Source organism: Acinonyx jubatus, chromosome B3, assembly GCF_027475565.1.
Source record: "Acinonyx jubatus isolate Ajub_Pintada_27869175 chromosome B3, VMU_Ajub_asm_v1.0, whole genome shotgun sequence".
Classification (NCBI taxonomy): Eukaryota; Metazoa; Chordata; class Mammalia; order Carnivora; family Felidae; genus Acinonyx; species Acinonyx jubatus.
Window position 1 is genome coordinate 4,803,590 of NC_069386.1, and position 25,732 is coordinate 4,829,321.

At 50.7% G+C, this 25,732-nt stretch overlaps 1 protein-coding gene across 3 annotated transcripts; it reads right to left on the reverse strand.

The window, feature by feature from the left end:
• Positions 1–2,537: 2,537 nt before the first annotated feature.
• On the reverse strand, positions 2,538–23,104 carry ZSCAN2 (zinc finger and SCAN domain containing 2). 3 transcript variants are annotated; one of them, XM_053223515.1, is made up of 4 exons: positions 22,838–23,104; positions 20,573–21,072; positions 20,347–20,441; positions 4,814–5,262 (listed from the first exon to the last, which is right to left on the reverse strand). In XM_053223515.1, exons 2-4 carry the CDS (start codon positions 20,961–20,963, stop codon positions 4,954–4,956), a joined length of 795 nt encoding a protein of 264 aa, XP_053079490.1. In that variant the 5' UTR covers positions 20,964–21,072; positions 22,838–23,104; the 3' UTR covers positions 4,814–4,953. The 3 variants fall into 3 exon arrangements, with proteins under 3 accessions (XP_053079489.1, XP_053079488.1, XP_053079490.1); XM_053223514.1 differs by lacking the exon at positions 20,347–20,441 and having other exon boundaries at positions 2,538–5,262; positions 20,573–21,068; XM_053223513.1 differs by lacking the exon at positions 20,347–20,441 and having other exon boundaries at positions 2,538–5,262.
• Between the last annotated feature and the right edge of the window lie 2,628 nt (positions 23,105–25,732).

Sequence of the window (25,732 nt, forward strand, 5' to 3'; positions counted from 1 at the left end):
CTCAGTCGGTTAAGCGTCCAACTTCCTCTCAGGTCATGATCTCACGGTTCATGGATTTGAGCCCCGAGTCGGGCTCTGCACTGACAGCTCGGAGCCTGGAGCCTGCTTTGGATTCTGTGTCTCCCTCTCTCTCTGCCCCTCCCCTGCTCACATTCTGTGTCTCTCTCAAAAATAAATGAACATTAAAAAAAAAAAAAAAACAATTTTAAAATGTATATATTAAAACGGGGGGGGGGTCCTCAGGATATGTCATATGAACGCACTAGGATCAAAGGGTAAGAGTGAGATAAGATACAGTCTCCAAGTCCCATTGCTTGTCCAGACAAGAGAAACATTGTGTACTAGACTCAGCTACAGGAAAGAACATGCCTAGTTTCCCACTGGCTTCTGACATCAGTACAGGTGTGATCATAACACATAGAAGGCAGAGGGGCAGAATCATGTCTGAGGCTCTGAGGTTGGACAGTCCTTGGGTGCAGGACGCAGGGTGAGGTCTGCCAGAGAAGAGCAGGGAAGGCCTCATGAAGGAGACGGTACCCAGACTGAGTTTTCAGAAATGTGCAGGTGTGCCCTCGGGAGGCCAGGCATCCCAGAACAGAACAGGAGACAGCGGGAGGACAAGGCAGGGCCTGTGGAGCACATTCAAGGGGAGCGGCCAGGGGGCGAGGATGGTCAGGGTACACAGGTTCCTCAGAGGCCCGTCAGGAAGACTTCATCTGTGCTCCAAGGAACACAGCCTTTCTGTAGGATGGGGAGCCCTGGGGGGGTTAAACTGGGTTGTGAGGGGCTCACACTCAGGCTGGCTACAGTTGAGGATGAAGAAGGAGGCAGGGAGGGAGCCTGTGGGCTACTGCAAGCATAAGGGTATGAACTATGCCCTGGGGTGGGGTGAGGCGGGAGCCGGGAGAGAGGTTAAAAAGGCAGAACTTGCAGGGTTTGGGTCCTGAAGGGCTCTGAGGGAGGGAGGGAGGAAGGAGTCTTGGGTGACTCCCAGGTTTGGGTTTGAGTGGGGCCATGCGATGGCAGTGCTACTCACAGAGCAAACACAAGGGAGGCCGGCAGGGAGGGGGCCTCCTGGACATGCTGAGTCTGAGGCTCTAGGAGACTGGAAAGCAGGGGTCGGGAAGTGACTGAGGGGGCAAGGCCCTGACCGGGAGAGAAGCGGCCACTGGCGCAGGTGGAGATGGCTTACTGCTACCCTGAACGGTGGCTCTCGGCTGAGCCTGGAGGAAGTGAGCCTGGAGGAAGTGAGGGTGCCACGGACAAGCTTGTTGTTCTGGGGCCGGGACGCTGAGGGAGGCCACACCGGACAGGTTCGGGGTTCTCAGGGAAGGTGAGCCAAGCTGGGTCTGGGAACGGCCGAAGGGTGCAAGGAGGCCCCTGAGGGCCCAGGAGAGGGGAGTGAGCAAGTCATGGAGAGGACCTGCTGAGTTGGACATGGGGGACTCCCCGAGGGTGAAGCAATCGCTTTTTTTTTTTTCACCATTTATTCTAAATTTGAAATTTGTCCCTAAATTTGTAACTGTCCCAAGGCTGTTCCCATGAAACAAACATGATAAAACCTCAATCCCTAAATGCATGTACATTTAGGGGAAATAGCCTTTGTTACAGAGGTGTGACTGAATCACAGGCAAAGACATGGCCGAAGGAAATCTGCTGGGGGGCCGAAGTAGTCCCCCCCAAGGGGCCTGGGGCTTCCTGACGTCTTCCAGGGAAGAAGGCTGTGCCCTTGCATCCCGCAGAGCCGCACGAAGGCCAGTGCATGCTGAGCCCCCCCTGCCTCCACAGATCCGCTCCAGGGGCAGGCAGGACAGGAAGTGACGGACTCTCAACCTTTCTAGGACCACAGACTGTCATCTCCCAACCTGATCTGTCCCTTTTTTCCTAAGATATTTTGTGTCCCTGCTAGGTAGAGAGGAGTAAAAAAAAAAAAAAAAAAAAAGTTTTGCAAAGCTTAATATCAGCTCTTTTCTTGAGACTTAGAGGAAGAGAGCGCTAGTATCTTCTATGACCCAAATCCCAGAATTTGGTATCAGCTGGAAAACCACCGTATCCATCCAGACAGGTGGGATTATTCCTCCTACGAAAACTTCACGGAGTTTTCCTAGAACCTAGTACCCAACATCGTGATGGTACTTAAGTCCTCAATGTTTGCCAAATAAGTGAATGATGGGGATTTCATGGCCTACGTGGCTTGGTTTAACAACCATCACTGCCTAGTTTAGAAACGTCCTCCTTGTGTCTACTCTAGTTGATTCTGGATAGAGATGATGCCCAACGGCCTCCTTAGCCAAACCTGCCACTCCATCTTGGTTGACAGACTGGATGCAGAGTCGGCCAAGGGCGGTGGACAGGTGTGTGCACCGGTCAAGCACACAGATCCTGGTTCACCCAAAGGTGTGTTCTTTGAAGCCACTGACTTTGACTCCCTGAAGGTCTTGGGCCACTTTTGGCCTAGGGCAGGAGGTGAGTGGGTGGGAAGTGAGGTGTGTGGGTTTGCTAATAGTCCGGTCCACATTAGAAGGCAGACACAGGAAAAGAATGAGACTATTTTATTAGGCAATGTTGAGCATCCGTTCTCTAAGAACCAAGGCCCGTTGTGAGCACAGGCTCCATGCGCTGGAGGAGGTGGTTTCATATTTCCCAGAAACACTTTATCTGCTCTCCTCTTCCTTATAACAACCCCCTTGACCTGCTACCATCCCCTGGTCTCTACGGTTTCAAGGCTCGAGGACCCAACCACAAAGCGCTGGTAGCATCCCCAGACCAAGGATGACACCTGTTAGAACAGCCCCTGATTCAAGCTCACATCCCTCCGGGGGACAGACTGTGTGTCCTCAAAATCAACACTTCCTTAAAAATATGAAAGTATACAAAAGCTACCAGACAGAATTCTATCTCTGCATATAGAACATAAAAAATAGAAGAACGGGAATGGCCAGTGCAGAGAGATGATCTGGGGGCTGTTTATCTGTGGGGGTGAAGACACAGGCCCCCCTGAAGAGTGCAGGGCTGTCCCACCCTCGATGAGACAGAAACCACCATCGGCCAGGGGTAGGCAGTGGGGGTCCCCAACTTCACTTCCCACTCAAAAACCAAAACTCCACAAAAACCAGTGCATTCCCCCAGCAGCCGACTTCCCACAGGACAGTAAGCAGAGACACAGGCAAATGTGTATATCCCCGTTTATACCCTTCCTGGCGGGCCCTGTTCAGCTCTTAACCAACGGAAAGCCTACCAGGACGCTGGCTCCAGGGCGTACAGCCTGGTGTTTAGGTGTTCCTGATGCTTTCTACAAACAGAAACGGCCTTTGCCTTCACGTGGAGGACCCAGAGCTGGACAAGCCCATCCACCCTGACCTGCAATCAAAGCCCAGGACGCACGCCAGGAAGAGTGGGTTTGGACGGGGCACCCTGGCGTGCCAGCAGCTCGGGGTCAAGGCACCTCAACCCAGCGAGGTGGGGGCAAAACCACCAGCACCTGTGGACCGTATTTCCGAGGACTCAGCCTGGGCTGGGGGCACGCGGCCTTCCGTTCCACATGCGAAACACCCCACCCCCACCCCACCCCGTCCCACTAGAGAGGGGACCGAGGCACAGAGCACCGGGACGCAGGACGCCAGTCGCGCCTGGAAACGAAGCAGTGAGAAGACCCGACCCTCCGTCCCCGTGCCCTGTTCTGGGGGTTCGCCTGCGACCACCGAGGTGTGTTAGAGATGGGGACGGGGGAGGGCGAGGTCTCCGCAAAAGTCCCCAGAGACCGCTTAGGGAGCATGGCTCTCCCGGAGGGACCTCGGTGTCCCGGGGCCCTTCTGCCGCCTCAGCCCAGCTTGTCCTTCACGTGAGTCCTCTGATGGGTGATGAAGTTGGAGCTGTTGCTGAAGCCCTTGCCGCAGTCGGGGCACTTGTAGGGCTTCTCCCCGGTGTGGGTGCGCTGGTGGACGATGAGCACCGAGTTCCAGCTGAAGCCCTTCCCGCACTCGGGGCAGCGGTACGGCTTGTCGCCCAGGTGGGCTCGCTGGTGCATGACGAGGACGGAGCCGCGGCTGAAGCTCTTGCCGCACAGGACGCACCGGTAGGGCCTCTCGCCCGTGTGCGTCCGTCGGTGCGCCGCCAGCTGGGAGCGCTGGCCGAAGCTCTTGCCGCAGTCGCCGCAGCGGTGCGGCTTCTCGCCCGTGTGGATGCGCTGGTGCTTGACGAGGTTGGAGCTCCAGCTGAAGCTCTCCCCGCACGTCAGGCACTCGTAGGGCTTCTCGCCCGTGTGCGTGCCCTGGTGCGCGATGAGGCTGGAGCTCTGGCTGAAGCTCTTGCCGCACTCGCCGCACTTGTAGGGCTTCTCCGGCAGGTGCGTCCTGCGGTGCGTGGCCAGGTTGGAGCTGCGGCTGAAGCTCTTGCCGCACTCGCCGCACCGGTAGGGCTTCTCGCCGGTGTGCGTCCGGCGGTGCGTGATGAGCGCCGAGCTCTGGCTGAACCTCTGCCCGCAGTCGGGGCACCGGTAGGGCTTCTCGCCCGTGTGGATCCGCTGGTGCCGGATCAGGTTGGAGTTGTAGCTGAAGCTCTCCCCGCACTCCTTGCACGCGTACGGCTTCTCGCCGGTGTGGATGCCCTGGTGCGTGTTAAGGCTCGAGCGGTTGCCGAAGCTCTTCCCGCACTCGGGGCACGAGTAGGGCTTCTCCCCCGTGTGGGTCCGCTGGTGGGCGATGAGGTTGGGGCTCCTGCTGAAGCTCTTGCCGCACTCGGCGCACTGGAAGGGCTTCTCCCCCGTGTGGATCCTCTGGTGGGTTATGAGGTTGGCGCTCCGGCTGAAGCTCCTCCCGCAGTCCCTGCATTTGTAAGGCTTCTCCCCCGTGTGCGTGGTCTGGTGTCTGCTGAAGTTGGAGCCGTCGCTGAAGCTCTTCCCGCACTCGCCGCACTTGTAGTACTTCTCCCCCGTGTGGGTCCGCTCGTGCGTGATCAGGTGGGACTTCCGGCTGAAGGTCTTCCCACACTGCGGACACTCGTAGGGCTTCTCCCCCAGGTAGGTGCCCTGAAGGCCGATGAGCCGTCCCACCTCCCGGCCCTGGGCCGCCACCTCCCTGCGGCCCCCGGCCGGGGCCCCTCCCCGGCGCCCCCCGGGGCCACGGTCTCTCTCCAAGTCGCTTTCCCAGCCAGGCCGCTGAGTGCCCGCCCCGTCGGGCCTCTCCGGCAACATCTGCCGTGATTCCGCGTCCTCGAACATATCTTGATTGGAGTTCTCCCCATCCTCGCTCTGGATCTCAAAATCTGAAACAGGGAGGAAAAACACGTTTCTTCAATTTGTACTCCACCTCCTGTAATGATGAGGAAAGGAAAGCAGAGTGAAATCTTTTACAAACTAAACTTTGTTTTCAAAGCAGGCTCCATGCTTGGGGCACCTGGGTGGCTCAGTCGGTTAAGTGTCCAACCTGGGCTCGGGTCACGGTCTCCCAGTCCCTGAGTTCGAGCCCCACGTGGGGCTCTGTGCTGACAGCTCAGAGCCTGAAGCCCGCTTCAGATTCTGCGTCTCCCTCTCTCTCTGCCCCTACCCCTGCTCATGCACGCTCTCTCTCTCTGTGTGTCACAAAAATAAACACTAAAAAAATAAAAATAAACAAAGTAGGTTCCATGCCCAATGCGGAGCCCCAACTCACAACCCTGAGACCAGGAGTCACACGCTCTACTGACTGAGCCAGCCAGGCTCCCCTAAAATTTAAACTAATGAAAACGAAGAGGCCAAGGAATACTCAAAACTTTTAAAAACCACGTGGATTTCTGGGGCGCCTGGGTAGCTCAGTCAGTTAGGCGTCAGACTTCAGCTCAGGTCATGATCTCATGGTTCATGAGTTCGAGCCCCTCGTTGGGCTCTGTGCTGACGGCTCGGAGCCTGGAGCCCGCTTCAGATTTTGTGTCTCCTTCTCTTTCTGCCCTGCTTGCGCTCTCTCTCTGTCTCACAAAAATAAAAAAAAAAATGTTAGAAAAGAAAGAAAGAAAAGAAAAAAACCAGGCTGATTTCCTTTCCTTCTGATTATCTGGTTGTCAGACCTCATACCCATGTGGTAATCACCCAGAATTTCTAAGACTTAAAGATTCGGGTCCCACATCTATATCTGTTTCTCCACTGGGAAATGAAGTCAGGTGGGGATGTGAAAATCCTAATCAAGGGAAAACAACAGGGAACACAGTGACCCCCAAAACTCACCAGGGTGCTATATGCCTAACAGGTGCTCAATTAAATTTGGTGAATGAATGAATACGTTTTTCATTGGTGCCGGAGAAATTTCCCTAAAACTCAGTCTCTTTTCAGGGGTGCCTGGGTGGCTTAGTTAAGCATCCAGCTCTTGGTTCCGGCTCAGGTCGTGATCTCATGGTTTCATGAGTTCGAGCCCCGCGTCAGGATATTCTCTCACCCTCTCTCTCTGCCCTTTCCCCACTCACGCTGTCTCTTTCTCTCAAAAATAAATTAAAAAGCTTTTAAAAAAAAAAAAGATTATATAATAATCTCATGCGTCACACTATGGTGTTAATAATCGAACTAGATTTTAAGTAAGACAGATGAGATAACAGGGCCTCTACAAAAAGGACTTCCAGGTGTCTATATAGATGACTGGAAGCACGTGGGCAGTTAAGAGCCCTAAAATTTCTCTGCAGTAGAATGGACCTCCCATCGGTAATACAAAGTATCTACCTTCCAGAAACTTGTCAAACTACCGCCTAGTACTTATCAAACATTTGGGTGAAAGAAGTCATTCGGGAGGATCCCTGAAAAGACATGCATTCCCTTCCTTAACGGAGAGACTCTGAAGTCTATCCCAAGATCAAACCAGAGCAGTGGAGAGCCGTTAGCCTGGATCGCACTGTTCTGATCCTCGCAGAACTGAACCGTGTGTTGATTTAATGACTCTGGCCGATAGTCACGAGCAGTCTGAGAAGTGTCATCAGAAATTAATGGCTGTCGGGAACGTTAACACTGCCAGGAAGTTGTTGGCAACATTGTTTATACCACACAATGTCCTCTTGATGAGCGAGAAGGAAATTTCCCTGTAACCGAAATTCCCAAAAGAACCACTCTCTGATCAACACATTTGTGTTTGCCTCACACCTCTGGTGATGGCTCCCCCTCTCTGCCTTGCCTGCTTGGAAGCTTGGAGCCAAAAGCTCAGAGAAAGAATACTGGATGTTTGTCCCGCCTGCAATCTGTGTTCTTTCATCTCATTTTCCCCTCCCATTATTTTCCTTTTTGCTATAATTTCCTTGTGCCCCTTTCTTTTTTCTTTCTTTTTTCTGTTCTTTCTTTTCTTTCTCCCTTCGTTCCTTCCTTCCCTCCCTCCCCTTTCTTTCTCTCTCTTTCTTTCTTTTTGGCTAATCTCCGTAACGTTCCAATTTTAGGACATGTGCTACCGAAGCGAGCACCCTTGTGCAGTTTCCGTAAGCTGTCTTTAATTCTTTTTTGGAATTCTGTAGGGTACAGAAGTAAATCAATGATTTATTGATAAGGATGACAGGCTGATTATCCCTAACACCTAACTTAAGACCTCCAGAAAAGAGCGGATCCATCCAGAGCAGGGAAGACAATTAGTAAAATAATTATACAAAGTCCTAGTGACATTTCCATGACTGAAGCTAAGAAATCGTTTAACTTTTTTTTTAACGTTTATTTATTTTTGAGACAGAGAGAGACAAAGCATGAACGGGGGAGGGTCAGAGAGAGGGAGACACAGAATCTGAAACGGGCTCCAGGCTCTGAGCTGTCAGCACAGAGCCCGACACGGGGCTCGAACTCACGGACCGCGAGATCATGACCTGGGCCGAAGTCGGCCACTTAACCGACTGAGCCACCCAGGCGCCCCAGAAATCGTTTATTTAAAGTTAGATGCTTGATTCCATGATTATGAGTTTCTGCAAGGTAAGGTAAATTTCCGTATGTGCACATGATCAAATCTGCCACGCATCCCTCAGGGAGAACCCGGGTTCCAGCCGTGCCATCAGTCAATACTGGCTGAGACTGTACTTAAACTCACAGGTAGACATAAGGGTACATTTCATGCTCACTAACACACACTCTGCTGGTAGTGTGTGGGCCCCTACACCTGCCCTCTGGCCCCAGGTCTCCAGGGACCGGTGCAGGCGTGAGGGGCCCGGTGCATGTTCCCACAAGGCCAGGACCAGGAGTTCTGCGCGTCCTCGGTTTCCTGCAACAGTTTCCCAAGGTTCTGGCACAGAGGTCTGCCATCACCACTCTTCTACAAGGTCCTCCAGGCAGACGCCCTGCCCTGGTTTATTTTCGGCAAGCCAACACTACCCGAGACATGTTTTTAAAATGACTTTACTAGTTGTTCTCTTCTGAACAAGGACAGTAGCTAATAAGCTTTTCCGCTGCCTTAAAATCAGAAGAACTGGTTGGTGTGTTCTGGAACGAGCTCAGAAGCAACAGGGAAGATGAACAGAACCCAAACTCCATTTGCAGTGAGATTAGGGAGCAGATTAATCTGCAGACACCAAAATACATACAAGGGCTTCCAAAAACAGCAGAGACTGGGCAGAGGCTGAGGAGGCAGGAAGTGAAGAGAATAAACATGGAAAGTGGGTGCGGGGGGAGTGGGGGGGGGACCAAGGGCAACTGATCTCAATAAGCTCAGAAAGTCACTTCCTGAAGGTAAGGGACTCACCCTCAAGAGCAACAGTGCATGTGGGACCTGGGCAAGCAGGGCCGGCTTCGGGAGGTCAGGCTGCAACCAGAATCACCCACATGAGCCACCTATGCAGGGAGCGTCTGTTTCTGCGAAGCGGAGAAAGAGAGAGCCTCTGACCCTCACATTAATCATGGGAATTATTCCTGAGAAAGCGACATAGGTCACACGTTAAAACAACACTAAGCAAAGCAACTGCCTGTAGGAAGGCCGGCTGCGAAGTGAACGGTCGAGAAAGAGCCGGAGCGGTGGCGGCAGGGCTCTGGGAGGCAGGGGAAGTCCGGAGACGAGAGGACAAGATGAGGACACAGAGGAAAAGAGGCAGACGGGAAAGCTCAGAAAGGGGGAAGGGGGACCCAAATGAGAAAAGCAGTGAAAAGAAGGGGACAGAGAGGACGAGGGGATTAAAGAGAAGGGCGGAAACAGACAAAAGGAGAGGCCACACGCACAGAACTGGAGTTAGCGAGGAAAGAGAACTAAACCAAGGAACAGAACAAACACTAAAAGTGTAACCTATGAAGCTACAAGGACCCTTGAAAGGTGCGCTGTGTCAGGAAAACCAGCCCAGAGTGGTTAGCGACGAGACGGGACAACAAGGCCCCAATCACTCACATGGGGGAGGAGAACCAGCTGGGCTGAGACTTCTCCACGGGGACATTCAGCGCCTCAGGCGGCAAGAGCCGCGAGGCAGCCCAGGAAAGCAAAGGTGGGCTGGGGATCTCGTGTTCAACGAAACCCCCAAGGATCAGGCCTGCAGGCAAACAGCGCTGAATCTGCACAAAGTCACAGAATGTGGGTCCTAGGAGCCCTTCTTGAAGAAACTACCAGGAGGTGAGCTTCGGTCAACCAAGAGATGAAGGCAACCCTGGAGCAAAAGGGCTGGGGATGAACGCCTGATAGCAAGTCTCACACTACTGGGGCGATTACGATGAGAAAAGAGAACGTCAAGGTTACAGAGCGGTGCAGAAGTGATACTCTAGCCAAAATCGGGGCTGAGAGAAGGTGGGTGGGAGACGGGACGTGTTCACTGATTGCCTCATCTGGATACCCAGGAATTCAAAGCGCATCACGAAAAATTGGCAAATTGTGCACTCGAAGTGTGTCTTTATCAGTACAAAAACGGGCGCCTGGGTGGCTCGATAGGTTAAGTGTCTGACTTCGGCTCACGTCATGATCTCGCAGTTCGTAAGTCAGGCCTTGTGCTGACAGCTCAGAGCCTAGATCCTGGAACCTGCTTTGGATTCTGTGTCTCCCTCTCTCTCTGCCCCTCCCCTACTCGCCCTCTGTCTCTCTCAAAAATAAGTAAACGTTAAAAAAAATTTTTTTAATAAATAAACATTAAGGAGCGCCTGGCTGGCTCGGTCAGTGGAGCGTGCGACTCTTGATCTCGGGGCTGTGAGTTCGAGCACCATGTTGGATGTAGAGATTGCTAAAAAAAAAAAAAAAAAAAAAAAAAAAGAAACTTGAAAAAATCTTAAGATTACTGACTAAAATCAGGGGTGGGGAGGAGAGGGACTATCTTTGCCAGATGTTAAAACCTATTACCAAATCTCAAGAATGAAAATATAAATTGACAATAAGACCAACAAAGCAACACAGTAACTCTAGAAATAGACTCAAGGACATGTGAATTCAGAATTTGATGCAGGTGTCACATGAAAAGACAGACGAGTGGAAGGGAAACAAGAATCCGTATAATGACTCTGGGACTTTAACATATGATAAAGGCAGCCTCTCAAATCCGTGGAGAAGAGACACGACATTGAGTAAATGAGGCTGGACGACTGATTAGGCCACATGCAAAAATCTGAGTTGGATCCCATACCAGGAAAAATCCCAACTAGATCGAAGATTTAAATGTGAACAAAACAAAAACAGTGTCAAACAATTAGATGAAAATATGAGAGAATTCCCTTATAATAGGAAAGCTTTTAAATTTTTTAACGTTTATTTATTTTTGAGACAGAGAGACACAGCATGAACGGGGGAGGGGCAGAGAGAGAGGGAGACACAGAATCGGAAGCAGGCTCCAGGCTCTGAGCCATCAGCCCAGAGCCCGACGCGGGGCTCAAACTCGCGGACCGCGAGATCGTGACCTGAGCTGAAGTCGGACGCTTAACCGACTGAGCCACCCAGGCGCCCCTGGGAAAGCTTTTAAAAGTGATGCTTAACTTTATGTGCTTATCTTCTATCACCTCATTACACCCCCTCCCGCCGTCTGCAGCTTAAGAACCAGTCCTACCCCCCTTTACTAGACAAAGAGGCAAGACTGTGATATTCCAGGAAAGGCCAGAGGAGGGATGGGAGTTATTTAAAAGCTGCTCTCTGATAGCAGAGAGGCACAGGAGCCATTCTGAAGGACAGAAGAGGGGCCCTTCGAGTGATCTGCCTTCACAAGGGCCTCCACGGGAAACACAATCACCGAGGTGGGAAGGATGAAGGATCCTGGCCCCTTCTGAGCATCTCAAGAAAGACGGGCACGGGTGAAGTCAAAAGAGTACAAAGTAGGGGTGCCCGGGTGGTTCAGTCAGTTAAGCGCCCAACTCTTGACCTCAGCTCAGGTCTGGATCTCAGGGTCGTGAGTTCAAGCCCCACGCTGGGTTCCACGCTGGGTTCCACATGCTGGACATGCAGCCTACTCAAAAAAAAAAAAAAAAAAAAGGTACAAAGTAGAGTGCATTTGAGCTCAGGCAGCTCCCTCCTTTTTTTTATTGGTGGCCAATGAAGAGCATGAAGATTCAGAAACGGCTAGGTCAGATGCACGGGGAGTGTCTTCACCAACACGTGATGCGTGGGGCGGGAAGAGCCGGTCGGGCTGGGAATTTTCTTTCCAAAGGAACTTCACGAGTCGACGTCGTATCTTCTATTACAAGATGCCAAGAGGAGCATATTCTGCAGATGTGGCTGCAAAGAGGGAGGCTGGCAGGAAGGAAGGAGGATGTGGTAGGAAGGCCCAGATCTCCAGGACAGAAAACTCCAGAGATGAGTCAGGTGTTAAGGAAATAAGGAAGAGAGGGTCACATTTTCTAAATAACTTCTCTCCCCTAAAACTACTGAAGTAGCAAAGAAGTTACCTTATCGATGTGGAGACTCTAAAACGAAGGTTTTGGACTGTCCTGTGCAGTTTAAGAACTGATGAGCCTCACATACACTCTTTATTCAGATTATGCTATTTTCAGACAGTGTGAAGTACTGTGAAAGCAATAAAATAGGGTAATGTGAAAGCCAGCGGCCAGAGGGCCCCTCTTGAGAAGCTGATATCTGGCCAAGATGGGAATATTGGTCTAACTGACTTTTTCTTTTTTGATATTTATTGGGGGGGGGGGGGGATGCAGAGAGAGAGGGAGACAGAGGATCTGAAGCTGGCTCTGTGCTGACAGCAGAGAGCCCGACATGGAGCTTGAACTCACGAACCGTGAGATCATGACCTGAGTCCAAGTCGGACACTGAACCGACTGAGCCACCTAGGTGCTCCTCTGAATGACTTTTTCTTTTTGTAAAAAAAAAAAAAAAAAAAAAATTTTTTAACATTTATTTATTATTGAGAGACAAAGAGACACAGAGCATGAGCAGGGGAGGGGCCGAGAGATAGAGAGACACAGAATCTGAAACAGGCTCCAGGATCTGAGCCGTCAGCACACAGCCCAACGCGAGGCTCAAACTCATGATCCGCGAGATCATGACCCGAGCCGAAGTCGGACGCTTAACCGACTGAGCCACCCAGGTACCCCTGAATGACTTTTTCTTAAGTAAACTTTACGCACAATGTGGGGCTCAAACTCATGACCCTGATATTAAGGGTTGCGTGCTTCAGCAGCTGAGCCAGCCATGTGCCCCTCCTCTAACTGACCTTAACAGTTATCTGTACAGTATCGACCCAGTTGATTTATTCATATGCTTCACTGTAAACACAATTAGCAAGCTTGTTCCTCTTGGATATAGCGCTTAATTACCCACTTACTAACAGCGCCATATATATTTGTCTGTGACTAACTTCAGGTTTTAGAAAGTATAAAAAGATTGTCAAAAATGCACCCCTGAGGGGCGCCTGGGTGGCTCAGTCAGTTAAGCATCTGACTTCGGCTCAGATCATGATCTCACAGTTCGCGAGTTCTAGCCACGCATGGGGCTCTGCGCTGACAGTTCGGAACCTGGGGCCTGATTCGGATTCTGAGAGTGTCTCTCTCTGTCCCTCCCCTGCTTGTGCACACCTGCTCTTTCTCTCTCTCAAAAATAAATAAATAACATAAACTTTTTGAAAAATGCATCCCCAAGACAGACTTCAAATTTATGGTTCTCTCCCTGTGCACTGCTGGTGGGAATGTAAAATCGTGCAGCCACTATGGAAAACAGTGTGGCGGTTCCCCCCAAAAATTAAACACAGGATCACCACATGATCTAATAATTCTACATCTGGATCTTTACCCAAAAGAACTGAAAGCAGGGACGCAAATAGGTATTCTTACATCCATGTTCATGCATTACTCGTAACAACCAAATGTTGAAAACAACCCACACATGTATCAACAAATGAGCGAATGAAATATTATTCGACCTTGCAAAGGAATAAAACTCTGACCCATGCTTCTACACGGATGAACCCGGAGGACATTGTGCTAAATGGAATAATAAGCCAGACACAAAAAGATAAATGTTGTGTGATTCCTCTATATGAGGTTCCTGGAGGAAGTTCATCATAGGGACAGAAAGGACAATGGTCGCCAGGGGCCGCGGGCGAAGAAGGAATGGGGTGTTACTGTTCAATGCGCACAGAGTTTCAGATTGAGAAAAGGAAGAAGTTCTGAAGATGAATGATGGTGGTGACAATTGTACCACAATATGAATATATCTAATGTCACTGAACTGTACACATAAAAGTGATTAAAACGGCGGGCCACCTGGGTGGCTCAGTCGGTTGGGCGTCCGACATTGACTCAGGTCATGATCTCATGGTCGTGGGGTCGAGCCCTATGTCAGGCTCTGTGCTGACAGCTCAGAGCCTGGAAGCCTGTTTCAGATTTGTGTCTCCCTCTCTCTCTCTCTCTCTCTGCCCCTCTCCCGCTCGTGTTCTGTCTCAGTCTCTCAAAAATAAATGAACGTTAAAAAATTTTTTTTATGGTGAAAATGGCAAATTTTATATTCTGTAAATTTTATCACACTAAAAAAAAAGAATATATGGCTCACCTCTATCAAATTTAAAATAGGTGACATTACCTCCTAATTCTGAAGTTAATTTTAAAAGATTAAATAAATGCTCAGAAAGGCAGAGAATTCTCAGAAACATGCTATTAAGTTTCAGATGGTCCAGTAGGCAAAAGAATAGTATCTTGTTGTAATGAGTATTTCCCTGATCATTCCTAAGGTTGAACATCTGGTTTCATAAAGTTACAATTTACTTTCCATTTCTAAATTGCCCGTTCATATCTTTTATTTATTAATTTTGAGAGAGAGAGAGAGAGAGAGAGCTCACATGCATGAGCTGGGGAGGGGCAGAAAGAAGGAGAGAGAGTCCCACGCAAGCTCCAAGCTGATCGCTCCATTGGGGGTGTGTGTGGGAGCCTCGATCCCATGACCCACGAGACCATGACCTGAGCCGAAATCAAGAGTTAGACGCTCAACCGACTGAGTCACCCATGCACACCCCCGACCATGCATATCTTTTAATTACCTTTCATTGTTCTGGGTTGACTTTTCTTATGATTACAGAACCTCTCACAGATCAAGGATCTTGGGCGCTTATCTGCTACACCGCAGACTTTGCTGCAAATATTTCCAGTTGGTGCACTGTTTTTTAACCTTGTGCATAGTACCTTTTTTACACAAAGGACTTTTCTGTTTTCCTGTGTCCAATCCATCTTTGAGGATTGCTGTCTTGCTTAAGAAGGCCTTCTCCACCACAAGATTATAAAAAGATTCTCCTACGTGTCATTCCAGGTCTTTTAGAGTAGAGAGCTAGAATCCATCTGGACTTTATTTTTGTCACTTGTGAGGCAGTATCTATTTCTGTGTAAGTTATGAAATAAGGATCCAATGTTAGTTTTTTCAAAATGGCGAGACCACCGTCCAAATACCATTCACTAAACAGTTCTCGAATTGCCATATGACCTTTTTCTTCCCTTCTGGGTTACTGAACAAAAGCTGCAGGCCAAGCTCAGGCGAAAGCAATGGTTCCTGGATTTTCCCACCCAGGACACAGGCTCTAGACTCACATGCACAGCACATCCCCGCTGGGGTTCACAGGGCCGTGCGTGACCCCTGCCTGGCCAGACGCCTCCTCTTTCTCTCTCACACCAGGAGGCATAACACAGCGAGTGTGCAGAAAACAGCTATCAGTAGGGAGATAAACCTGAATTTACTGTAATTCATTTACAACAATGAAATAAATTAGTCACAGGCTTTGGCACTTTAGCATGGGTTAGGCTTCAAATTCTGGTAAAGCCCCTCCCACCTGACTGCGACACCACCGTCAGAGCCATTGGTCGAAAACGCAGGCGTTGACTGGGCTACCCCTTGGGGCCCAGTCGAGCTCCCTCATCGGAGCGCTGTCCTGGCAAGCCTGGCAGGAACCTGCTCACGCCTGAGCGACTGGGAGCGCTGTCTCTGTTCCACCTGCACTCTGGCCGCTTGAAAGCTTAACCGCTGATAAAACCGGCAGTGAGCTCTGTTAGCAGTTTAAACGAGTGACTGCCGAACATCCTACAGGTATGACATTCTATCTAAGAGCTCTGTGTGGTACACATTTCAGATATTTACGTGAATTAAAGGTGATTTTTGTTTTGAGGCTGAGAATCGTAGCTTTATTTATTTTTTTACTTCTTAATGTTTGTTTATTTTTGGGAGACAGAGAGACAGCGTTGAGTGGGAGAGGGACAGAAAGGGAGGGAGACACAGAATCCGAAGCCGGCTCCAGGCTCTGAGCTGTCAGCACAGAGCCCGACATGGGCTCAGACCCACAAACTGCGATATTGTGATCAGAGCCGAGGTCAGCCGCTCAACCGACTGAGCCACCCAGGCACCCCAAGAATCGTGGCTTTAAAAAGACAGACACCTTCTCTGCTCTCCTTCTTAAGAAAAATGAATGTATTTGCTCTGTTGTCATAAAGGGAGCATTTTGCTGTGGCAGAAAACTCAGAATAGGTCACCTGTTGCCTGTGCTCAAAAGCCAGATGATTCTAAAGATGGCTGGAGAGGTCAGCTGTGACTCTGGCTCGACTGTTGGACGAGAGTAGGTCTGAAGTGGACAACCTCCAATGCTCTCTAAGCCAGAGCAGAGCCTCTCAAACTTCCAAGTGCAGACGAACCACCTGGAGTTCTCGAATACAGATTTGGCTTCACTTGGGTTGGGGTGAGACTGAGTGTACCTTTCTAACAAGCACCGGGTGATTCCAGTATCTTTGAGTGTATGGACCACACTTTGAGTAACCAGGCTCTAAGCAGTGGTTCTGAAATTTTGCTGCATCTTAGGACCACTCGGGAGCTTTCAAAACTTCCTTGCCTGGGCCACACCTCATGGCAACTAAATCAGAAAATCAGAATCCCTGGGAGTGGGCTCTGGGACCCCAAGTGGTTCCCAAGTGTGGTCAAGTTTGAGAACCAGAGGTGTAGCATGGTGGCCCGCGAAGTAGAGACAGCATCAGGATCGCTCGGGGGGCTTGTTAAACCCCCCATGCTCAAAGTTTCCGGTTCCATCGGTCCGGGGTGGGGCCCAGGAATTTCGTTTCTAACACATTTCCAGATGACGCTGATGCTGCTGGTCCAGGGACCACACGTTGCAATAATGGTCAGAGGACTGATCTATCAGGAATTTATCCATCTTGAGCCCAGTAATTTCCCTTTGCTCCCCTCTCATGTCAGCAGTCTCTTTTTTGGGTGATAGAGCTTCTGTGGGATGAAATCTATGTATCAGGAGAGAAGCATTTCCCCTTTCCTCTGATGTAGCACCAACACGGTAGTGGGGAGTCTGGGGAAGGCCACCGTAGGCTCCAACAGTGTCTGCTTACCTCTTACAGAAAGTTGGATGAAACCTGGGTACAGCAATTACAGAACAGCACTGGGTCAAACTGCCTCAATTCTACAGTGACTAGGGGCGCCTGGGGGGCTTAGTTGGTTGAGTGTCCCACCTTCGGTTCAGGTTGCGATCTCACAGTTGGTGAGTCCGAGCCCTGAGTCGGGCTCGCTGCTGCCAGCGCAGAGCCTGCTTCAGATTCTCTGTCTCCCCCTCTCTCTGTTCCTTACCCCGATTCGGCGCTCTCAAAAATAAATAAACATTTAAAAATATAAAAATAAAACAAAAGCTCAGCACGGCTTCCTCAAGGAGAGGCAGAAAGCCTGGAATGAAGAAGCTGTCTGCTTCCTTCGTGGACTGTGCAGGGGAGCGTCTCCACACCTGCAGATGGGCAGGAAGGATTTACTTATTCATACCAATAACACTTCGTGAGTTCCCATTGTGAGTGGGGCACTGTGCTGAGGGAGAAGGAAGGAAAGGAAAGAGGGAAGGAAGGAAGGAAGGAAGGAAGGAAGGAAGGAAGGAAGGAAGGAAGGAAAGACAGAAGGAAGGAAGGAAAGGAAAGGAAGGAAGGGTAGGACGGAGGGAGGGAAAGGAAAGGTAAGAGGTTCCATGCCTTCTGGGATTTTATAGGTTCCTAGAAGAACTAAGTCAACCCTTCACATAACTGGAAAACAACATGGAACATAATCAAAAGCTAAAGGACAAGGCCAAAAGCTAAAGGACAAGGAGGTTCCAAACGCCCTGGGGGAGATGGTTTCTGGAAGAGATGATCAGGGACGCTCTTGGGTGGCTGGACCTGGGGACAGGAAGAGGGACCAGAAGTAAGGACAGCTTTATGGAGGGTATCTCCAAGGGTATGCGGTCAAAGGACTCCCGGGGTTTTCTCGCACAGGGACGGGACAAAGCCATTCCAACTCTAAATTCAGGAGCACAGATGAACACTAGAAAGCACCAGCTACGTTCAAGGAACAGCAAGATCTGGTGTGAATGGAGCAGGGGCAGTGACGTGATGACCGAGGGCAGCCGCAGGGCAGGTCACACAGAGCCCCGGTCCCAGGCTGAAGAAGTAGGTCCTGCTGGATTAGGAGTCACGGGGGAACTCATGAGAGTTTTCAGCAGGAGGGCGCCCAATCACTCAGGTGGGACTGGAACAGGGGCAGGGACGGGGAAGAAGCCATGCCCGCTACGGGGGTGCCGGTGAGAAATACCAAGGGCCTGGCTCAGGGCTGTGAATGAGGACGAAAGTGTCCTTGGGGAACACAAGGAGAGATGAGTGTTACCACCTCAGCTATTCACACAAGTCCTGTCTTAACTGAACTTATAAGAAGCTTCAAATGTGAGTACCTAGATGTGCCTGGTAGTGAAACATTAAATAACCACTGTCCAACCAGGCCTTGCAATGTCCGGTGCTGGATACACATGTCCAAAGGTGCCGAGCTGCACAAACAGAATGGAGGTCAAGTGGTCTTACGCTGAATAAATGAGAAAGGACGGAGATGATCACAGGTGTACCTCTGAGTCATCACGGGGGGGGGGGGGGGCGAGGAGGGCAGACCACTTTATGAAATGAATGGAGACCAACAAAGCCGATCGAAAGGGCAGAAGACAGAGGACTGAAGAACCCATCTTGGATGTTCTGGGGCTGATAAGAGGCACAAAGCCCTGCAGCAAGCCAGGTGGGGAGGGTCGTAGCAGGGGGTGCCTGTAACCACCTCAGACACCTGCCGAGACCTGACCCTCTGTTTTGTGACTTCCCCAACTAAACAACCCAGGGGTCACTCCCCAGCCCTCAACCCCTCTGGCCTCTCCACAGCCTCAGACTGAAGAGCCTGAAGTTCATCACAAGCTTGTCACATCCGTCAAGAGGCAGGTAAGTTAAGTTTTCAGGATAGGATGCCAGATTTTTGGTTTTGTTTTCTTAAATAGGAAGAGTAAGATTAAAAGTTATTTTTCAGGGCCAAAGAAACTCAGGTACTTCGCTTCAAATAAAACCTACCAAACACGAGGGTATGCACTTTCAAGTGCCCCCGTCTCTGTAAAGACAGCTTTCATACTATTCTTCCTTTCGGGTCTTATACTCTAATATAAACTTCTGCCTGCTGCTCAAAAAACAAAACAACGCGAAAGAAAAAACTACGAAACACACACGGAAGCACACAGACCAGAGCGCGAATCCCGGCCCCAGCACTTGGCAGCTGTGTGTGACACTGAGTAAGGCCTTGACCTGGTGGAGCTTCCATTTCCTCATCTGCAACAGGACAGTGGCCCCCAGGATTGCCAGTGAGATGGCCACATAAGGTGCCCAGGGCAGGGCTGGGCTCACAGTGGGCCCTTGACATCAGCCCCTTTCTCCAAAAGACAGCTTTACTCATACCTCCCACGTCCCTAGGCATTGTCACAACCTCTGCTCCCAAACCACCTTCCTTTCCTTCTCTTCTCTTCCAGTCTTCTGAATCCTCCGGACTAGACACCTCTGAGTCAGCCCCCTTTTGTCTTCGTCCTCACCTGCGTCCGCTCTTTCCAACCCCTCACTGGGAACTATCGCTTTGCACCACATCTGTGATGAAATGCTTAAGAACGTGAACCGTGTCCTCAGACCCATGAGTTCGAATCCTGATTTGGCCTTGTACTCACTGCATGATCTTCGGGGAGTCACTCAGTTTCTCTGGTGATAATCCCACTTCTCTCCCAAGATGGTGAAGGGTCTGTGAGTTTTGCATCGTAGATACTAGGCACAGGGCCCGGACCAGAAAAGGCTCCATGAACGCTAACCAGTGTTACTCTCAGTTCACCTTAGGTGTGTCCGGTCTCCTCCCCTTCTCCAGCTGTCCCCACCTCAGCCCAGCCAAGGCCCGGCTGTTGTCCTGTCACCAGCATCTCCCTACTCGAATCAAACCTACTTCCTGTTGCCAAACTCCGCTTCCTCCCAGGCTTGGGCTCTAGTTCAAGAACCTGCTGAGGCCAGCGACATCCAGTCCAAGCCCACCCTGCCCCCGTGCTCCACATCCTACCGCTTCCTAAAAACACACTTTCTACTCCAACCAGCGGGCCTCCCTTACTGTCACCTGAACCAGCGAGCTTCGTGCCAACCCCTCCCCGCCACCCTGCACCTTTTCCAAATTCCACTCCAGCCGACGACCTCCTGCTCCAGTCCCACATCCTCCCTGACCTCTCCCGTCCTCTGCTCTCTCTGAACGTCTACGGTTCTGGGCAGTGCAAAGGCAGCCACGATCGACGGGTCCTGGAGCAGCCTAAAGGAAGGCATTTGGTAAGCAGGGAGCTCAGTCCACAACCGAAGCCCCGAACGGAGACAGAGTAGTGAAATGGCATGTCTACGTCCCAGAAGGTATTGCTGACACGGGAGACAAGTATGTTAACTGTTGCCAAGAGCCCGGGATGACTTCAACAGACAGTTCCTAGGCATTAGCTGGCTTACCCGTCACTGATCTTGGTTTCATAAAAATAATCACTCTTTGAACATAGGATTATCTGGTTTTTCTAATTGCTGGCAATGCAAATATTTGAACGTTTATTGCACAACCAAGGGAAGGTGCCAAGGGGGGTGGTTTACTCGGTCTCCAGCCGCCCTCCTCCCCCACCTCCACCGGCTTCCCACCCTCGCCAAATAAGCACAGACATAAAAACTGCGCTTACTGCACAGACAGAGCTCCGAGCGTAGTCCTGTGAAATTCTGGAATTGTCACTGCACACAACAAGGGCGTTAAACGGGGTGACAGCGTTCTGACCGCCTGCAGACAGAGCAGGAGAATGGGCTGCACCGGGCTCCATCCTGGACGCCACGTTCTCCTCTGCCACAAACACCACACTCCCCCTCATCGGAGGCATGTGCCCACCCTCCCGGTGAGGCCCGGCGTCTTACCACCGTCCCGAAGGGTCTGCGTCAGGTCCTCCACCAGGGCCATGGCCTCCTCGCCGCTTTCGGGCCGGTGCTCTTGCAGCCAGGCCTGGATTTCTCTGGGGAGCACCGTCAGCATCTGTTCCTTGGTGTGCACCTCCGGCCTCAGCCAGCGCCGACAGAGCTCCCGAAGGCGGCCAAGCGCACCCTGAGGCCCTCCAGCAGCCTCCCCGTGGGGGCTGCCCTTGCCGGCGCTCTCGGACTCAGGGCCATCCTCCTGAAGTACAGCTTCCTGCACCCAAGAGTCGTCCTCCAGGATCATGGTGGTGACCTCCTCCTGTTCATCTTCCTCATGAGGCGCCTGGACCAAGGGGCTCAAGGGAGTGCTTACTCTCGGCCCCTCTGCAGCCATCATCCACCTTCCCGAGGCAATCCCGCAGGCTTCGAGCCTTGAACGTCAGTCTTCTAGACCCAGGCTTGTCTGAGAAGACACCTCCGTCCTCAAATTTCAACAAGTTGTCTGGCTGAGAAGTGAGAAAAGGGAACCACAATCAATAAGCAGACTGTCCTACAGGGATCTAACTCACAGCAGCCCAGGTCAGGCCACCAAGTGATTCTTACCTCCACAGATCAACAGAAGTTTCCTGCCTCTCTTAAAGGAAAAATGGCTTATTCCTGAAAACTTTTCTACGGCAATAGATGAATCACAAGCACAAAAAACAAGCACTTTTCTTTCCAAAAGCAGGAGTATCAGAAATCCAAAGCCCTCCGAAGAACCCAGGACTGAGTTACTCTGCCCTGAATCAGTTCAAACTTGCTGCGGAATGACCCTGACCTAACACACAACTTAGTCACTTAACTTCAGGGACCATCCTTCTTACGGGGACATCTTCAGGATTGGCAATGGATCAGGTGTGAAGATACTGTGAGCCTTGCTGGAAGGAAGGCAATACCTTAACTGCATTATTACCATAGAAGTATGAAGTTTTAAAAAATAAACAGCAATGCTTCGATTAAAATTATAAATGAGAAAAAAAAGTATGAAGTTTTAAAATGTTCATTCTCCTCAATGCAGACTCAGCCCCTCAGGAATTTATCTTTAAAAATAATCATCTTTGTAAAGAAAAATATATTTGCAAGGAAACAAAACCGTGGCATTGTTCCTAATTGCAAAACAAACCTGACGTTTTAAAAATCCAGCAGCAGAGGAATAGTGAATTATGGCACAGCCACACAGTAAAATATATTTATTTTATGCCAATTTTTTAAAAAATATGCTGATTTAATAATGGTTACCTTGGCGCAGGGGTACTGACTGAGAAGGGGCTCAACAAAGCCTTTGGGGTGCTAGAAACGTTCTACACATTGATTTGATGATGGTTGCACAAAACATACATATGAAATCTCAGATTTGTGCATTCTGCTGTAGTTTCAAATATTTTTAAAAAATTATGCTGACAAAGATTATTATTAACCATTAATAATCTGGGATAATCTTCATAAATATGAAAATTATGGAAAAAAACACACCTAGCAAAACAGAAACACTAGACAAAGTATGACCCCAAATCCCTTTAAAAATGAACACGTACACAAGGCAAAAAACAAAACAAAATAAAAACTTGGGACGTTAATTACACAAGATGTTGGGAGCAGTGAAATTACTACTCAAAGACTATAAAAGGGAAAATTATTCTTTAAAAATCATTACTATATCGTAAAGACTCAGATAACAACCCTCCTCCCCCCCCCCACAAAAAAAAGGGAAAACTGGGAAGGAAAAACTAAAAAAAAAAAAGAAGAAGAAGAAGAAGAAGGAAAAAAAGAAGAAGAAAGCTAGTGGGAACACTGAAGCTCTCAATGTGTTATTTACCAAAGGGCTAGAAGAGGCACAGGTATAACAGAAGTCCTGCTTGGGAGCCCGGGAAAACTGCACCCGGTGAGCTCATTCGCTTTCGGACCCGGGCAAGACACGCCCCCTCGGAAGCTCAGTTTCCCCATCCGTGAAACCAGGAGCTGAGCGGGACGCCGTCCAGCGTGCCTTCCAGTCCCAATCCCGCGCCCCTGACTGAACTTGCAGGCAGGTCACCGCCCGCGAGCAAGGTTCGGGTGCGTTCGCCGAGCGGACCCCAGGCGTCCCACCCTGGGACCCCGGCCCACTGTCGCGGACAGCGCCCCCGACGCCCCTCCCCCAGCAGGACTGCCCGCACTGGCTCCAGGCCCGTTATTCCCTTGCTGAGGGCTACTTCCCCGGCCCGCGCCGCTCCCGGCCCGTCTCTCCGGGCTCACCTCTCGGGAGACCAGATCGGGCTTCCGCAGCCACTCCGCACGCAAAAGCGCCCCCGGGCACAACACGACCCCTCCGGATCCACCGCGGCTCGAGCCCGAGGGGCACCGAGAACAATGGACGGGAGAGGCCCGCCCCCCACCGCGCTTATTGGCCGCCGAGAACGCCCCTGGAAATCCTGCTCTTCTACTGGTTCTCCTGAGACGGCCAGAGGGAGGAGGCTGGGCCGAGGGCATTGTGGGAGTCGTAGTCCACAGCGGCGGCCCGGGCCGCGGGCTGGGAGCGCCGCTCAGCGTGGACGGCCCTGGCAGTGCGGCAGGCCAATCCGCGGACCGGCCCTCAGGACCCCAGGGTGGACCAGAGCTGTGACCTGATGCGAGTCATTTCACTTCCCGAAGGCCTCCGCGTACTTGCCTATAAAAAATGAAAGTTGTGTGGAGGGGACTGCGTGGCAAGGCATGTTGTTAGGCGCCTCCGAAGGCTGTGCCCGGGGCAGGCGGGAGTCCGCCCGGGAAAAGCACCCCCATCCCCGCGGCTGCCCGAGCCCGGCGCCCCCTCCCTCAACCTGCAAGTCCACGGTCGCACCTGGCCTCGGCACACCCCTTTGTTTTCGCACGTGGCGTTCCTGCTGGAGGTAAGTCCCCGCCTCTTCTGCCACCGAAGAACTCCCTTCTTTCGTCCACCTGGTCTTCTCGGAGCCTGCCCCATCATCACCTCCCCGGGCGCGGATTCCGCGCCCAGCACACCTGTTCCACGGCTCGGTGTCAGTCACCGACGCCAGCGCCACTCACCGTGGGTCTCAGCCTTGGGAGGTGAGAGTGGGAGATCCGCCTCTGTCCTTCCCACAGTTGGCGCCCTCGAAGAAAGGACTGCCCCAACACCTCCTGCCAACAGGTGAGAAACCGTCTGGAAACCCAAGGGGGAAATATGAGGATGGAAACAAACACGCTGTCAGTGGTCTGTGATACGACAATTGTGAATGCTTTTATTATGCAGACCAGTCACTGGAGGCGCACAAGCAAATGACTACATTTGTTGCTTTAATTTTTAATTTATATTTCATTTCACTTTTATGAAAATTTCATGAGTAGTTGAAAGATGTTTTATGTTTATTTGGATAATTTTAATCTCCTTTTCTGTGAACTGAGAGATATCAGTGAATGAATATCTTCCCATGGTTTTTTTTGTGTTTTTTTTTCTTTTTCTCTTGATCCAATAGTTAAGATACAATGTTCTATGTTTCAGGTGTACAATATATGGCTTCAACGATTCCATACATTACTCAGCATTTCTCTTAGCATTAAATCCTCTGGATCCATCCATGTCGCTGCAAATGGCAAGATCGTTCTTTCTCTTCCTATGTTTTAATTAAATTTATTTGTAAGAGTTCTTTATTAGTGTGTCACAGAAGTTGCTATTTTTCTGTTTGCTGTTCTTTTTTTTTTTTTTTTTGCTGTTTTTTTAGCGTAGAAATTTTTATGCCGTCCACCTTGTCTTTTTATAACTTCTGAGTTTTGTGTCATTCTTAGAAAGTTCTCCGCCCACTCCCAAGATTATTTGAGTTTCACCTGTTTTTCACTAATTAATCCCTTTAATTAGTGCAAGTGAAAAGATGCAGGGGTGCCTGGGTGGCTCAGTCGGTTGAGGGTCCGACTTTGGCTCGGGTCATGACCTTGCCCTTCAGAGTTTGAGCCCCATGTCAGGCTCTGTGCTGACAGCTCAGAGTCTGGAGTCTGCTTCAGATTCTCTGTCTCCCTCTCTCCCTCTGCCCCTCCCCTGCTCACACTCTGTCTCCTTCTCTGTCTCTCAAACACTAAAAAAAATTTTTTTAGATGCAAAGTGAGGTCCGGTTACTGACTACAACCTCCGTTTAGTAGCCTAAACCGACCTCATGCAAATAGCACCACCTCCTGGCCAGCTTGAGAAGTTTGCACCACCTGCCTGGAGGCAAAACTCCCAGCCTCCCCTCTAGTGGTCAGCATTCCTAGAGAGCCAGTTATGCAAAATAATCGAGGACGATAATTCTTGGGGATGATCTCGTATTACAAAGATCTGTTTCTCCACAGTTCCATCCCCACTAGGAATGGGAATTTACACAAAAGGGAAAAGATTAGTTTAGGTGGCGGGAGGGGGTGCACTGCTGAAGCTTTCTAACAGCCTACCAGTGCAATCTGCCCCTGCTGCTCTCCCAGGCCAACCCTGGACTACAGGAAACTGACACTGTCTTGTCACAGGAGAATCCTGGAGCCGGCCGTCTCTTCCCTGTGCCTGATTCTCCGGAAGATGGTCCTGGCCAGTGTCAACTGTCCTGGGTTTAGATAGAAAGCAACTCACATTTAAGACGTTTGAGACACTTATGGCGTAACGGTCCTGGTGCCCAAGCTAGAGCCCTAAGAGCATCCTGGGACAGCAAGCAAGCCTAGAAACACAACCCTGTTCAGTGAATAGGATTGTTCCTCCCAGTGAATCTCCTCTCCATCGCCCAAACCACAGGGGTCACAGACGCTCTGTTCTACCAGTGGGCATTCCTGGTTAAAAGCTTCAGAGAACTAGTCTGGCTAAGTAAAAGGGACTTCGGGAAAGAATAGTAGAGAACTCATGAGTAAATGGGAGCTGAAGAATCAGGCTTAATTAACAGTTGGGATCAAGAAACAGAGGCTAAGTAAGGCCCCAAGAATCACAGCAGCAATCTCTTAGCAGAAACAGGCCAGTGTGCCCTCCCCATGAGCCCTGGTGATCCTGTGGGCATCTCTGTTAGCCTGCCTTCCTCTCAAGGTTCCGAGACCAGGGGAAGCGCCTTGGGTTGGCTGAGCCTGTCACCTGCTCCCCCTCCCCCCCGCCCCCGCAACCCACCCGGGTGAGGGGATTGGATCTGGCTCCTAGTTTTCCTTACTCAT